Source organism: Orbicella franksi, chromosome 12, assembly GCF_964199315.1.
Source record: "Orbicella franksi chromosome 12, jaOrbFran1.1, whole genome shotgun sequence".
In the NCBI taxonomy this organism is placed as follows: Eukaryota; Metazoa; Cnidaria; class Anthozoa; order Scleractinia; family Merulinidae; genus Orbicella; species Orbicella franksi.
In genome coordinates, this window is record NC_138156.1 from 11,846,247 (window position 1) to 11,861,168 (window position 14,922).

General features: G+C 38.3%; 2 protein-coding genes across 3 annotated transcripts; one reads left to right on the forward strand and one right to left on the reverse strand.

The window, feature by feature from the left end:
• Window positions 1-1,346: 1,346 nt before the first annotated feature.
• LOC145462219 (uncharacterized) lies at window positions 1,347-8,875 on the forward strand. Its single transcript, XM_081445727.1, has 2 exons — window positions 1,347-1,468; window positions 7,530-8,875. Exons 1-2 carry the CDS (start codon window positions 1,347-1,349, stop codon window positions 8,716-8,718), a joined length of 1,311 nt encoding a protein of 436 aa, XP_081301853.1. The 3' UTR covers window positions 8,719-8,875.
• Window positions 8,876-9,689: 814 nt separating this feature from the next.
• Window positions 9,690-14,882, reverse strand: LOC145462644 (uncharacterized). Of its 2 annotated transcripts, XM_081446223.1 has the most exons (6): window positions 14,816-14,882; window positions 13,661-13,719; window positions 12,780-12,932; window positions 11,982-12,080; window positions 10,927-11,029; window positions 9,690-10,205 (listed from the first exon to the last, which is right to left on the reverse strand). In XM_081446223.1, exons 1-6 carry the CDS (start codon window positions 14,825-14,827, stop codon window positions 10,092-10,094), a joined length of 540 nt encoding a protein of 179 aa, XP_081302349.1. In that variant the 5' UTR covers window positions 14,828-14,882; the 3' UTR covers window positions 9,690-10,091. The 2 variants fall into 2 exon arrangements, with proteins under 2 accessions (XP_081302349.1, XP_081302347.1); XM_081446221.1 differs by lacking the exon at window positions 9,690-10,205 and having other exon boundaries at window positions 10,384-11,029.
• Between the last annotated feature and the right edge of the window lie 40 nt (window positions 14,883-14,922).

A 14,922-nucleotide genomic window follows, 5' to 3' on the forward strand; every position in this document is an offset into this window, starting at 1 on the left:
TCTTTTCAGTCCGATATTTTTAAAGGTAAAAAGTATGAAAACTGTTCAAATGTTCTTTGAAGACTGTGTGGCACCAAGTTAAAGTGCAATTTAATTAAATCAGACTTTCAACGTGTCAGAGAGGTTTTTTTCTCTTTCTTTAAATTTTCGGTGAAGTAGTGTTGTTGCGTTGTGTTGTGAAAAAGGGGTAAACTTACTACTCGTATAAAATGCGAAAAGTTCTCTTAACTTGAGTATTTTTGAGCAAAAATTCCTCTTGGGGGCTGGAAGGGCTCCCGAGGGGGTACTCCCAGAAAAATTGGTTGGGGGTGTGCGGCCCGCTTCCCAAAACCCTTACCCTATTTATGACCAAAATCTGCGATATTCCTTACCCTATTTATGACCTGACCAAAAATTCGAAACCCTATTTACGACCTGACCCTCAAATCAAAACCCTGTTTCAGACCTGCGTTATAATTAGCTCCCTAGTTCAAGCCAATGTTAAATTACCGTAAACATATAAATTTGTGAAGGGCTTTTGTTGATTTTCTTTTTGATAATGATGAAAAAGTGGCTTCTTCTTAAAGCATACCCATATCAAGGCTAGAGTGCAAAAACCGTGCCCTATTTATGACCAAAATAGCTAAAATCAGCTAAAATCGATACCCTATTTATGACCAAAACGGTTGAAAAACCATACCCTTCGGGGCCGCACAGACCTATATAGCCCATATAAGGAAGTTCCCCCCCCCCCGGGGGAAGGGCTGCGTGATCGGTGATTGAGGGAGTTATGCATGTGCGCGTGTCAGACCAATCACAGTGTGGGTTGTATCAAAGAACGAATAAAATTGCCTGTTAGAAAATAAGATGGTATCTACATTAATCTGGAGACGTGTCAGATTACTGTAATTTGTTCAGTCAAACATTTTATGGCTTAGGGCCTGTTCGCACTACGCGAAATTTTGTTTGATTTGCCAAAAAATCTGTCAACACGCAGCCATTTCTAGTGCGAACGATTTTTTGAACCCACCAAAATTTCAAAGATTCCGTCGACTAGCTTTGGAGGCTGTAAAAATTTTGTCAGGCGAGAAAAACCTTTGTTCCTTGACATCCATCCGTCATTGGGTCATCAAATTTCGCAACATATGGATTACGAAGCGAACGTGACCGTATGACTTCCCGCCATTTTAATTGAGCTAGATGCATCCGCACAGAAGCAACATCGATCCATGGTACTTCAATTATTATGGCTCGCAATGCTACCAAGATCAAGATCAGGGTAATCAAAGTTATTACGATTCCCAAATCGCTAAGCAACAGCAGCACTTCTTACAGTTTCCATCGCAGCCAACTCGAGAGGATTCACAATGCATCCACATCCGCTGAACACAGCATTCACATCCGTAACATCCACTGACGATCAGACGACTGCTGCAGCTACTGGAAGCACAGAAAACACGAAAAAGGGAACAAAGAGAAAAAACGCCAAGTATGAAACCTTCCCCTTTAAGACATGTCACGACATCTTGATGGTAAATTGATCAAATTACTAAGTGACATCCGTCACTTAAAAAAAAATTTCGCATCTTCATGTGCGAACAGGACTACGAAAACAAAAAATTGGTGATTACAAAATTTTCAGTTTTTTTGCAAACGCTAAACTCAAATTTTCGTCTTAGTGCGAACAGGGCCTTACTATTTAGTTATCTTACCATTACCAAGTAACATCGTATGTACATCATAAACTCCCAGTTTCTTTCTTGCTGTACATCGCAACCAAAAAAACTTGTCAAATCAACCAAATCAGTACTGTAAACAGTTCCATGAATGCTCCTATCTCCGAGACTTATAGTTCACAAAAAAATAACTCTTGCACGCCTTGCGTGCCTATGTTTATGGAGTGGTCAATGGGTGAGTGAGTGAGTGAGTGAGTGAGTGAGTGAGAGATGTATGTATGTCACACCAATCAGATTGGATCTTCTATAAACAGCCAATCAAATTTCTTGTTGTAAAGGTAAATGGTATGTGAGAAGATTTGATCCCGATAGAGTTCATAACGGCCATATTTATTCTTCTATAAAAGAGGAGTAAGTATTCATATGTTGGGTTTACTTCGACATTTTCTGTGGGTTAGGCTGAGGATTTTAGTTAAATGAACGAGATGAGCCTTGAGGTTTGAAACAGTTCGTGAGTTAGTAGTATGCAAATGCAACGAGATATTTTTATTTTTAGTGACAAAGGTAACTTGATACTTTTGTTTTTGACAAGGAGTAAATTCAATTAGAGGTCACGAATCGTCGCGTCTAGTTCTTAGGACATGTTTTAGAGGGGACGAGACTTCAGATTTGAAACAGTTCTAACGTTTGCTATAGTAAGTGCGGGTAACGATTGTTTTGTTCTTGTTGCATGCAAATATAACGAGATATTTTTGTTTTTTAATTACAAAGTGTAATTTGACACTCTTGTTTTTCACAAGGGAGTAAATTCAATTAGAGCGGACGAATCGTCACCACTCTTTCCCACGAGATGTTTGCTATCTTTAGTAACAAATGGTAACTTAACACTTTTGTTTTTTATATGGGAGTGAATTCAATTAGAACTGACAAGTTATCAGCTATTGTTTCCAGGATGTTAAACAAAAAATAAGCTTTCGTTTCTGGACGGTTTTTACGTCTCTGCAGTAGCAGTTTAACAGTTTTATTTGATGACATTCATTTCAGTCCGATATTTTTAAAGGTAGAACGTATGAAAACTGTTCAAATGTTCTTTGAAGACTGCGTGGCACCAAGTTAAAGTGCAATTTAATTAAATTAGACTTTCAACGTGTCAGAGGTTTTTTTTCTCTTTCTTTTTATTTTCGGTGAAGTTGTGTTTGTGTTGTGTTGTGTAAAAAGGTAAACTTACGACTCGTATAAAATGCGAAAAAGTCTCTAAATTAACTTGAGTATTTTTGAGCAAAAATTCCTCTTGGGGGTTGGAAGGGTTATGTGATCGGTGAGTGAGGGAGTTACGCATTTGCGCGTGTCACACCGATCACAGTGCGGGTTGTATGAAAGAACGAATCAAATTGCCTGTTAGAAAATAAGATGGTATCTACATTAATCTGGAGACGTGTCAGATTACTGTAATTTGTTCAGTCAAACATTTTATGGCTTACTATTTTAGCTATCTTACCATGACCGATGTAACATCGCATGTACATCATAAATTCCCAGAAAATAGAAAATAGAAAACTGAAAATAGAAAGGAAGGAAAAAACCTTTCTGACACGTTGAAAGTCTGATTTAATTAAATGCACTTTAACTTGACGCCACGCAGTCTTCAAAGAACATTTGAACAGTTTTCATACTTTTCACCTTTAAAAATATCGGACTAAAATGAATGTCATCAAATAAAACTATTAAACTGCTACTGCAGAGACGTAAAAACACTCTAGAAATGAAAGCTTCTTCAAGTTTTATTTAATATCCTGGGAACAATAGCCGATAACTTGTAAGCTCTAATTGAATTTACTCCCATATGAAAAAACAAAAGTGTCGAGTTACCATTTGTAACTAAAAATAGCAAACATCTCCTCGTAACAAGTGGTGACGATTCGTCAGCTCTAATTGAATTTACTACCTCGTGAAAAACAAGAGTGTCAGATTACCCATCGTAACTAAAAAATAAAAATATCTCGTCATATTTGCATGCAATAAGAACAAAACAATCGTTACCTGCACTTATTATTGTAAACGTCGGAACTGCTTCAAATCTAAATAGTCTCGTCTCCTCTAAAACATGTCCTAAGAACTAGAACCGACGATTCGTGACCTCTAATTGAATTAACTCCTTGTGAAAAACAAAAGTATCAAGTTACCCTTTGTAATTAAAAATAAAAATATCTCGTGCCATTTGCCTACTACTAACTCATGAACTGCTAACTGCTAACTTAAAAACTGTCCGAAGATGTTAACTTCTTTTTTGTTTAACATCCTGGAAATAGGAGGCGATAAGTTGTCAGCTCTAATTGAATTTACTCCCATGTAAAAAAAAACAACTGTTAAGTTACCATTTGTAACTAACATTAGCAATATCTTGTTTTGTTTGTTTAAACATTTCATGGGGACAAGTGGTGACGATTCGTCAGCTCTAATTGAATTTACTCCCTTGTGAAAAACGAGAGTGTCAAGTTACCATTTGTAACTAAAAATAGCAAACATCTCGTGGGAAAAAGTGGTGACGATTTGTCAGCTCTAATTGAATTTACTCCTTGTGAAAAACAAAAGTATCAAGTTACCCTTTGTAATTAAAAATAAAAATATCTTGTGCCATTTGCATATTACTAACTCATGAACTGCTTCAAAACTCAAGACTCATCTCGTTCGTAACTAGCCACCATTACACTGAACATTATGCACTCTAAAACAACCCAATGTATGTATCTAACTTTCACACTCCGCTCCAAACCGGACTAAAAACCACAAACCGGCAACATACACGTCAGTCTTTATTTTTCAATTACCAAAGTCCTTGTCAGTTAATACGATAAAACGTCCAAGACTTCATATACCTCACTAAAGTTATCATGAACGAAAACAATTTCCTTTTTCTCCTACTGCAATTCGTGCTGGCTATTAATGTGAGAAAGCGAAAACCCTGATAACATTGAAGAGAAAAAATTTAGTTTCATTTCAAACGTATCTTCTCATTCCAGTGGTAAACAAGAACCATTATAATTGTAAAATCGTCACAGAATAATATCGTTTTGTTCTGCTGACCAAATTAATTGTAGTCTCTTCGCTTTTCACAGTGAAACTTGTCAATGGATGCTGACATTGACTACACGCCCGGAACACTTACCATACGAACTCTGCAGCAATATTTAGGTTTCAATACAACATGCAAACGATTTGAACCTGGTCGCAACCTCATCAAATTCCCAGTAGTGCATTCCGCTCCCCTAAAATACAATTGTTCTTATCATTCAAATCTTAAACCTAGTAGAAGAGCGGCTGACTCATTCAATTGAAAACTTTATCTAATGGGAAAAGCTCACCCTTCATTGTATGCTCGTAGTTATATGCCAAACACTATGTTTCTTTGACTGATTATCCAATTGCAAATGTTTATCAAACCCGCCCACAAAATCCTCGCCTCAGAAGATGTCGAAATAAGCCCAATACATGAATAATTCCTCCTCTTTTATAAAGGAATAAATATGGCCGTTCTGAACTGTATCGGGATCAAATCTCCTCACATACTATTTACCTTCACAACAAGAAATTTGACTGGCTGTTTATTGAGTTATTTTTTTGTAAAAAAAATACCTCTTAGTCGGCGCGTTGGGTATGTTATGGATGGGTCAATGGATGAGTGAGTGAGTGAGAGATGTATGTATGTCAAACCAATCAGATTGGATCTTCTCTAAACAGCCAATCAAATTTCTTGTTGTAAAGGTAAATGGTATGTGAGAAGATTTGATCCCGATAGAGTTCAGAACGGCCATATTTATAAAAGAGGAGTAAGTATTCATATTTGGGTTTACTTCGACATTTTCTGTGGGTTAGGCTGAGGAGTTTAGTTAAATATTAATGAACGAGATGAGCCTTGAGGTTTGAAACAGTTCGTGAGTTAGTAGTATGCAAATGCAACGAGATATTTTTATTTTTAGTTACAAAGGTAACTTGATATTTTTGTTTTTGACAAGGAGTAAATTTAATTAGAGGTCACGAATCGTCGCGTCTAGTTCTTAGGACATGTTTTAGAGGGGACGAGACTTCAGATTTGAAACAGTTCTAGCGTTTACAATAGCAAGTGCGGGTAACGATTGTTTTGTTCTTGTTGCATGCAAATATAACGAGATATTTTTGTTTTTTAATTACAAAGTGTAATTTGACACTCTTGCTTTTCACAAGGGAGTAAATTCAATTAGAGCGGACGAATCGTCACCACTCTTTCCCACGAGATGTTTGCTATCTTTAGTAACAAATGGTAACTTAACACTTCTGTTTTTTATATGGGAGTGAATTCAATAAGAGCTGACAAGTTATCGCCCATTGTTTCCAGGATATTAAGCAAAAAAGAAGCTTTCATTTCTGGACGGTTTTTACGTTTCTGCAGTAGCAGTTTAATAGTTTTATTTGATGACATTCATTTCAGTCTGGTAAAAAGTATGAAAACTGTTCAAATGTTTTTTGAAGACTGCGCGGTACCAAGTTAAAGTACAATTTAATTAAATCAGACTTTCAACGTGTCAGAGGTTTTTTTTCTCTTTCTTTCTATTTTCGGTGAAGTTGTGTAAAAAGATAAACTTACGACTCGTATAAAATGCGAAAAAGTCTCTAAATTAACTTGAGTATTTTTGAGCAAAAATTCCTCATGGGGGTTGGAAGGGTTATGTGATCGGTTAGTGAGGGAGTTACGCATTTGCGCGTGTCACACCGATCACAGTACGGGTTGTATCAAAGAACGAATTAAATTGCCTGATAGAAAAGACGGAGACCTGTCAAATTATTGTAGTTTGTTCAGTCAAACATTTTATGGCTTACTATTTAGCTATCTTACCGTGACCGATGTAACATCGCAGCCAAAAAACTTGTCAAATTAACCAAATCATTACTGTACCACGAATGCTCCTATCTCCGACACTTCACGCAAAAAATAAAAATAACTCTTGGACGAGATAATAGCTAGGGGCGTGCTTGGCGAAGCGTTGCATCTGCGAGAAAACGTTTCTAAAATTCCTCAAGCCTTCTACTGAATTTTTAGTCTGAAGACTTACAGCAAGTTTAATTAACAGCTTTAACTTGATTTTTCTGATGACGGATATTTAAAAAAAAAAACAGCTTTTCGTACCGGATTTGTTGTTTTGATCAATGTAATACAAAATACATTTGCATTCAATTTTTATACGCACTTAAAGAGTTTAGAGCGTAACCGGAGTTCTTTCATTTTACAATGTGAAAAAAGCAACGCGATATTCAGAAATGCCACTAATTAAAGGATTGGTGAAGAATTTCCACTGATCCATACATAGCAGAAGCCTTGAAATGGAGTGAAATATAATATACTTCATCAAAAGTTTGGAATTTTGATGTTCAAAATGATCCCCCTAGTCCCAAGTTTTTAATAACTTGATGCTGTTTGTAGAAAATGTCAACGCATGCAATAGTCAACTGTTTTCGAATGTAATCCTATATAGAATGTATAATTAATTGTATGCAAAACAAAACAGGTTAAATATAATTGTGATGTCCAAAAGTAGTCTTCGAACTGAACGATTTGGAAAGAAATGCCAAATTTTCTTCGCCCAGATTCCAGTCCTTGGAATGAAATATAGGATCAGATGGGAAAATAACAATTTTGACGTTACGGGCACTTTAAGGGAAATGTTGGCACTATTCTGATTTTAGGATTTCTGCAGAGCAGAAATAACGCCCTAGCTGTTACTCTCTCTGCTTCATTCTCAGTTTGAATCTGAATCAGATAAATTTCTATTCACTTCCTGTTTTCTTGGAACCAAAGAAAAAACGCAATTTAATAACTAAATCATATTAAACTTTTTTCAGCTATCAAGTAATACTTCACATAATCCTTGCTTCGGTGTTTGCTCCATTCTCACTGGCTTTGACTCACTCCGACGTCCGCGCTTCGTCTTTGATTGCCATTCAAGAGAACTATGCGTTGTTTGGGCACGTGATAGCCAGTCACATGACCAAAGGAATTACAGTATGCTCGCAGCTTTGTATATCCAATGCAGACTGTCTCTCGTTCAACTTTAGACAAAACTCAGATGTCGACGTTGATGGTTTATGTCAGCTTAATAACCAGAGGTGCCAAAACAACCGAGAAGTAAAACCTACTCAAGCCCAAGGATATATTTACGGAGAGTTCATTGACGTTAAAATTAAACAATATATATTTACGACACTGGAGGCAAAAGGTATAGATGGACCAACGGTATCACAGCTCGTTGGCTACAAAGGCACCAATCTGGAAGGAAAGGTAGACATCTCCAAGGGAAAGCAACTCTGGAAGGTCCCTTTCACCGGGACCTATACTATAGAGGCCTTTGGTGCCTCCGGAGGTAATGGAACGTGCCAAGGTTGTGTGGGATGGAAACTTGGAGGACTGGGTGCGAGGATAAAAGGAACTTTCTACTTCACCAAGGAAACAACGCTGGTCATTGTCGTTGGCCAGCGGGGTCTCCCGGTCCTTACCTTCGAGCAACGGCCTGGCGGAGGGGGTGGAGGCACGTTTGTTACTTTTTACGACAGTACGAAGATTGTCATTGCCGGAGGAGGAGGAGGAGGGGGACTGGCAAAGTCCGGGTATGAGGACGGCGACCCGGGGCAAGCTACTGAAAATGGTACACGCCACGGTGGGTTCAATGGAATTGGAGGAATGCGATATAACCCACTAAATAAGACGTTTGATTCTGCAGATATCAAAGCGAGTTCGGGGGCAGGATATAAAGGGGATGGTGACAGTCTTAATGTCGGCGGGACCCCAGCGAGAAGTTTGCTTTCCGGTGCTACAGGAGGCTCCCATGCTGCAGCAAATGGAGGATTTGGAGGGGGAGGCTTTGGTATGACTCATGGGGGTGGGGGTGGGGGATATTCGGGTGGTGGTGTCATCGGTACTAAGACGTCAGGAGCCGCAGGGGGAGGGGGCTCGTTTAATTCTGGTTCCTTTCAGGTCAATGAATCCGGGGTCAATGAAGGGGATGGAAAGGTAATAATCACATTAATTAATTAATTAATTGATTACTTGATTAATTAAAATAAATTATTGCAATAATAAAATGATTATTTAATTCTCCATAGACAAACCCAAAGCAAACCTATTTCCAAAAAACGTTTTCACGTCTTTAGGAACATACGGCGGTCAAATTAGCTGTTGTTGGCAAACTAGTATGAGCATTTGAATCGAAGGGATTTGTTAAACCTGATCTTATCGCGAGATAACTACAATTTAAATCTGGGTATTGATTTGTCTTTTCAGTTGAAGAACTTGGTTGATAATAAATGATGACTGCATTTCGTAACTGACTGTCCAAGCAATAATTTTTTGTCGTTAGTGAGTATATGTTTTTTGTTTCCATTGGACTTTAGGCACGTACCTAACCAAAGCCACTGTAACAGAGTTGTCGTTAAGTCTTAATTTCGTTTCACTTTGATGCATTGTTAGCTTGTTCTTTTTGTTATCAAAACAAATGATGCCGCAAAAATCTGAACATAAGACTGGCTGATATTTGTTTTTAAAAGGTCTACTTTTTGGGTATACTTTACGAGAATAGGGTGGCAGAGGGGGAGGTGAAGGAAAGGGACGAGCAAGGGATAATTATTCTGGGTGAAGTTCGCAAGGGGGTCTTTTTTCAAAACTGTTTACACCAAAAATAAAAATACCAACTCAAACGGCTACATATAACTAAAAGTCAGTCGCAAATTGAGTTTGAGATTAAGCAAATTGGGCGACTGGCTGACTGACTGGCTGGCTGGCTGGCCGACTGACTGACTGACTGACTGACTGACTGACTGACTGACTGACTGACTAACTGACTGACTGACTGACTAACTGACTGACTGACTGGCTGGCTGACTGGCTGACTGACGGGTGGACGGGTGGACGGGCGAACTGACGGACGGACAGACGGATTGAGGGACGGACTGACAGACGGACTGACTGAAGACTGAAGAACGTAAAGCAAATACTTAGAGCGCATACCAATAACTGAACTTAAGGACTTTATTTAATGTTCATAAACACATAAATGTAATTCTTGAAAAAAAAGAACTTTTCATGAAATATGAAGATTGATGATAAGTAAAAAAGCAAAGAACTTAAGAAGAGCGTCAAGAAAAAGTTTCCCCGCATGTCAGATCTGAATTTCAACACGTACTTTGTATAGAACGCTTGGCCAGTTAAGAAATACTCATGAAAAGTTGAATCTGTAGTTAATAAGCATAAATTGTAAATCGTTATATCAGTTGTAAACAGACATACAAACATACAAGAATTTCTTCAAGAAGAAGAAAGGTAGTCACTGTTTGTAAAAAGGGAAGAGCGATCTTTTAATAGTTGAAGTAAGAAGACTTGCAAATAAATAAACAATTTAACAGTTCAGTTACTCATTCTGTTCGCAGCTCTCCTGTCCGATATCTTCGTCCTTCTTCTTGGACTTGCGCCAGTGACAATAAATGATCGTTTCTTTCTTGATTCAGCTGCGTTTCAAGTTCTGACACCTAAAACAAGACAAAAAATGCTAAAAGAAGTTCAGTCATGGTATTTTGAGTTATTTTGGCCACATACAAAATTACCTTTAAATAAAGGATACCTGAAAATATTAGTTTACTAAGATAAAAAAAAAAAAAAAAAAAAAAAAAGACACCAAAGATATAAAAGACCATAAAGGAACTAGAATGGTTAAGGATGGAGAAGATTGACACGGATTACAAAAGACAAACTTGAAAAAATGTAGTCTAAATCTTTCGAGATGCGCAAACTGTGACGTAGCTCCTTTAACTATCAATCGCTTGATTATGGTTTCTGTACCATAAAGCGACCAAACGTACAGTAACCTTCCCTGGACCTCCAGGGATAACTTCGGAGCCAGAGAGTCATATTGGTAGACCATATTCGTATTCTCGGTTTTGGACTGGAACTAGCTTGTAATGGAGGCTCATGTGGGGAAATATCATAAAAGGAATTAATGTCCTTTACATTTGAAAAGACTCCCCGCAATAGCCTCAATAGGATGCTAGTTGCAGTCCAATAACGGGAATACGAATGTGGTTTATTGACAGGGGTGTATGTGATCGCCAGAAATTCCAAAAGGAATAACCTCCAACAGGTACCCAAATGTACATGTAGTTTCGTTAGGGTGATAATCCCTGCATCTTGAACGCAGAGTTTTGGGAGAAGTATGTATCGAAGAAAATTGCTCCGAAACAAACGTGCACATACCTTGAAATAAAGCTCCCGCAATTTCTGAATAGTCTTATTGTCCATTTTTTCCATGCAGTTGACCCTTGAAGTTTCACAGCACTTATCATGTAAATTTGTTTCCCTGCAAAAAGGCGGCGAAATTATGTCAAAAAGGTGCAAAACTCTTGTTTTCAAACTTGACAAATTTCTTAAGCTGAATTTGCTGGATATTTTATATCTGAACCATTTAAGAAAACCCGTTTAAGATGGCCGCATTTGTTAACTGCTTATTTAAGTTTGTTGAACACTTGACTTTTCGGTATGCGTTCTGCCGCTGTTTGTTAATTAGAGCGGTTTTCAATTAACTTCGGAAAACCAAAACCAAAGTAATCATGGCCAATCACCAAGAACACAGACAATCCAGTGAACCAATCAAAGCTCAAGCAAATTCCATACAGCCGGCAAAAGCGTGGGAAAATTGTGCGCGAGCGAGTCGCGTTGATTTTGGTTTCATTTCTGATTGGATGAGAAAGTGGCGCGAGATATTAAAAGCAATCAAGAAGTGTAGTAGTAATGCAAAACAGAAGCAGATGTGAATTGCTTTCGACAGTCCTACAGTAAAAACCGCTCTTACGCAAATTTTGCTGCTGATAATTTCAAAAATTCTGTGAAACAAGTGAATAGTACTGCGTGTACTGTGATCGATTATGCGTCGTTTCATCGTAGTAAGAATGGGAGAACTCGAAACGGCTGAAGTACTCTTCTTACGGCCGTTTTCGGTCTTTAAGCATCAATGCGTTCGTATGCACTACTGAAATTTGTAGGGGAGGGGGTCCTCTGCGTAAATCAAAAAACAACTTCTTTGCAGTAGGATGATATATTGCGTTCCAGAGTGACCTACAGGAATATCTCGGTTTTACACCCCCACCTCCCAACCACCCCCACCCCCCTCCACCCAACAAAGTACAAAAGCTCTTTTATTTAAGCTCATCACATTTAGTAGAGATGGTCGAGGGGAAAAGGAGAACAACGAATGTTTTTGTTTATTCTAATCTATTTTAGTATTAACAAACATTTTAATTAAGTTATCATACCATCTTCCAATTGCATCGTCAAGTGACTTTTTCAAGGTTGTAATCTCATTCTTGTTTCTTTCTCGCAAAACCGTGATTTCTTTCTGCAGCTGATCATTTCTGTCAGCAAAAGAATTGGAAACATGCACATTGTAATTATAGCTAGTCTTCTTATCGAAAAAAAATAGCAGAGTAAGGCGGTGAACATCACGGAAAATTTATATCAATTCAGTTTATGGTTACGCATGTGCGTAAAACACATATTAGGTAACTTTCTCGTTGATAACACCACCCTACTGGGCTTTCTTCGTAGAGTAGGTAACAGCTTAAAGGATATGACGATTTTAAGCAAAGTACGCTCAAACGCCAACATTGAGAGGCGCAATTCGTGTAATGCTTTTTGACACGTTTCGCCATCCGTCTACACCAAAGCGGTTTTTCCAGTCACCTTAAACGGAGCGGCTTTCAAAACTACACTTTAGAGATCGAGTGGATACTTAAGCTTAATTTCGAAAATGCCTCTTTCCTGTTGCAGTGTGGACGGCGAAATGATGTGTTTTGAAAACGCTGACGAAATCTCTGATGATTTGACTAAGATAGCGTGGACAAAAATAGTCTTCCACCTCAGCCTTTGGCTTCAGCAAATAATTGGTCTGCTCGACACTAACAAATCGTGATATTTTGCTCAACCTCGTCCAATAATTGTTATTATTGTAATTTCCCGTTGGAAGACGTTATTTTGCTACTGTGAAAGGTTACTCGTTAGCTTTTCTCGTGAGTTATTAATCCCTAATAACGTGGGAATTATAAAATTCATACCTACGAGCTATCGACTGATGCAAGGTAATCTCGTTCTTAAGTGAATTTTCCAAATCCTTGATCTTAAATTGAGCGTCTCTAAGGCTCATGTCTTGTGTCGTATTCGCCACCCTGAGATCATAAAACTCTTTGTTCTTTTCCTCAAGTTGATTCCTGCAAAAGTTTCAGAAAGCAACTGTAAAAGATCGCGCTCCGGAAAATTGGAATTCGAGAGCCAGATTCACAAAACTAATCTAAGGTAAGACTCCAATTCTCATATTTCGTGCGCTTCTCCTCTTTTCCCCTTTCTATAACTTTAACCAAGTGATAGTGTCCCCAAAGCGTGCTTCAATAATGGTTTGTGGGTAGGGGGTATGGCTATCGACGAAATAATTTTTTCTTATTAAGTGGGACTGTTCCTTGTATGAAAGCGTCTCGAATCACTAAAACGTCTTAACTCTTTCATCCTTAATTGTATCATTCTGGTCCCTGGGTTTTAGCGTACAGACAAAATCCGTGTAGTACACAGCATGTGTAGTAAATCTGCGCTGTTCTGTCTTGAGTAAAATTGCAATCACTCACATTTCTGGAACATTCACAGTTTGTATACTTTACATACCAGGATAAGGTTAACAGAAATTCCATAATTAAGCATGCAATCGAGGCTTTCCCTCAGTCTTAATTGCAAAACGCCAACTTTCACATTCAGAATCACTGGTCAAATTGAGATTGTGTCATTTCTTAAAATACAAACTAGCAGGCCACAGGTTATTAAATTGGCAAGGTACAGGCGCAAAGGCTGGGCAGCGCTATGCCTATCATCTTTTTTTTCTTTTCAATAGGTCAGGTTGTATTTTGCTATTAACTATTGTCTAATAGTTGACTGGTCAGTACTCTCTTACTTGATTAATTTCAGCTCAGTTTCTTTAACAGTAGTTTGTACATCAAGTGTTTTCTTCATCTGGGAAGAGATACACGTTTAACGATACAAAATAAGCAAAGGTATGTTGCTTGAACTGGAAAAAAAAAAAACGTACTTTGGCTTCACTGGTAAAAAGGCATTTGGACCGTACAACTGAAAAACCCTACGTTGTTTATAACTAACAGAAGTCATAGCGGTTCGGTGGTGTAGCAGCTCTCGTAAGCTTGTAATTCTATTTGTCGTCATTGCAGCAGCTGTTATTGATTGTTTTGGGGCTAGGGGCATTGTTTCTGCTGTTTGCTTTCTCAAAGGGTTTCGAACCATTAATGTGAGACCTCACGAGAGCTGCAACATGACCCTAGGGGTTGCCAGTATTTAGGTGTGCAGAGCTGTTTCTAGATCTTAGGCAGTATGCATATGTGGCTAACAACTGAGGCAGGCCTTCCACCTAACGATATACGGATCTAAGATCAGAAGATTAAGATTAATATGAACTGGATATATAATATGTGATATACGTGGATCCAGGGAAGGGGCAGGTTAAAGAAACACTCTCCTTTTCGTTAAAAAACACAAGGCTTAAAAGCGGAAAAATTATGTACATGCTCTTTTTTGAGCAAAACAATTCGAAAAAACCCCTTCCTCAGTCTACTTATCTCCTGTTCCCTTTTAAGCAAGAAAAATGTCCCCTCCCTTTCGCCAAGAAAAGGCTCTTGTTCTCTTCGCACCCCCCTCCCCTCCCCCCCCCCCTTCCCCATACATGTAAAAACACGACGGGTAATACAGAAGCCTCCGAAAAGTAGGTCTAAAAAAAATGTTTCAATTGTGCAAATACATCGTGGAGTATTCTCCATAAAGAACGAATTCCTGAATCCTGAATTCAAATTATATTATAAAATAGCGTTACTAAAATGGTTCACCCTTGCTGGCTGTATCAGGGAAAATGGACTTTCATTGACTGGTATGCAATTAAGGTCGCAAATATGTGCGTGGATTAAATGGATCTTAGTCCCCTTACGACAACAACAACACAAGGTGAGGTAAGGCAAGGTAAATTTATTTATAGTAACCAAGAGAGTATGATGTCACGATTAATGAGGTGGATTGACTATCTAACTAGAGTGGCCTACTTTACCTCGGCATTCATCGATTCGAGATCTCGAACAGTTTTTCCCAGAGAGTTCTTTTCTTTCAGATTTTCTTTCAGCTGTCCTTTTAGTGATTTCAGCGAATCTTTCGTCT

Bases quoted from the DNA above. Each gene is read 5' to 3' on its own strand.
- LOC145462644 (XM_081446221.1), bottom strand. The intron at 12,933-13,660 runs GTAAGAGAGTAC...AAACTTTTGCAG, and splicing joins ACTGAGCTGAAATTAATCAA to GAATCAACTTGAGGAAAAGA. The intron at 12,081-12,779 runs GTATGAATTTTA...TTTTGCTGACAG, and splicing joins CATCAGTCGATAGCTCGTAG to AAATGATCAGCTGCAGAAAG.
- LOC145462219 (XM_081445727.1), top strand. From the start codon at position 1,347: ATGCATCCACATCCGCTGAACACAGCATTCACATCCGTAACATCCACT. The intron at 1,469-7,529 runs GTATGAAACCTT...AACTTTTTTCAG, and splicing joins ACAAAGAGAAAAAACGCCAA to CTATCAAGTAATACTTCACA.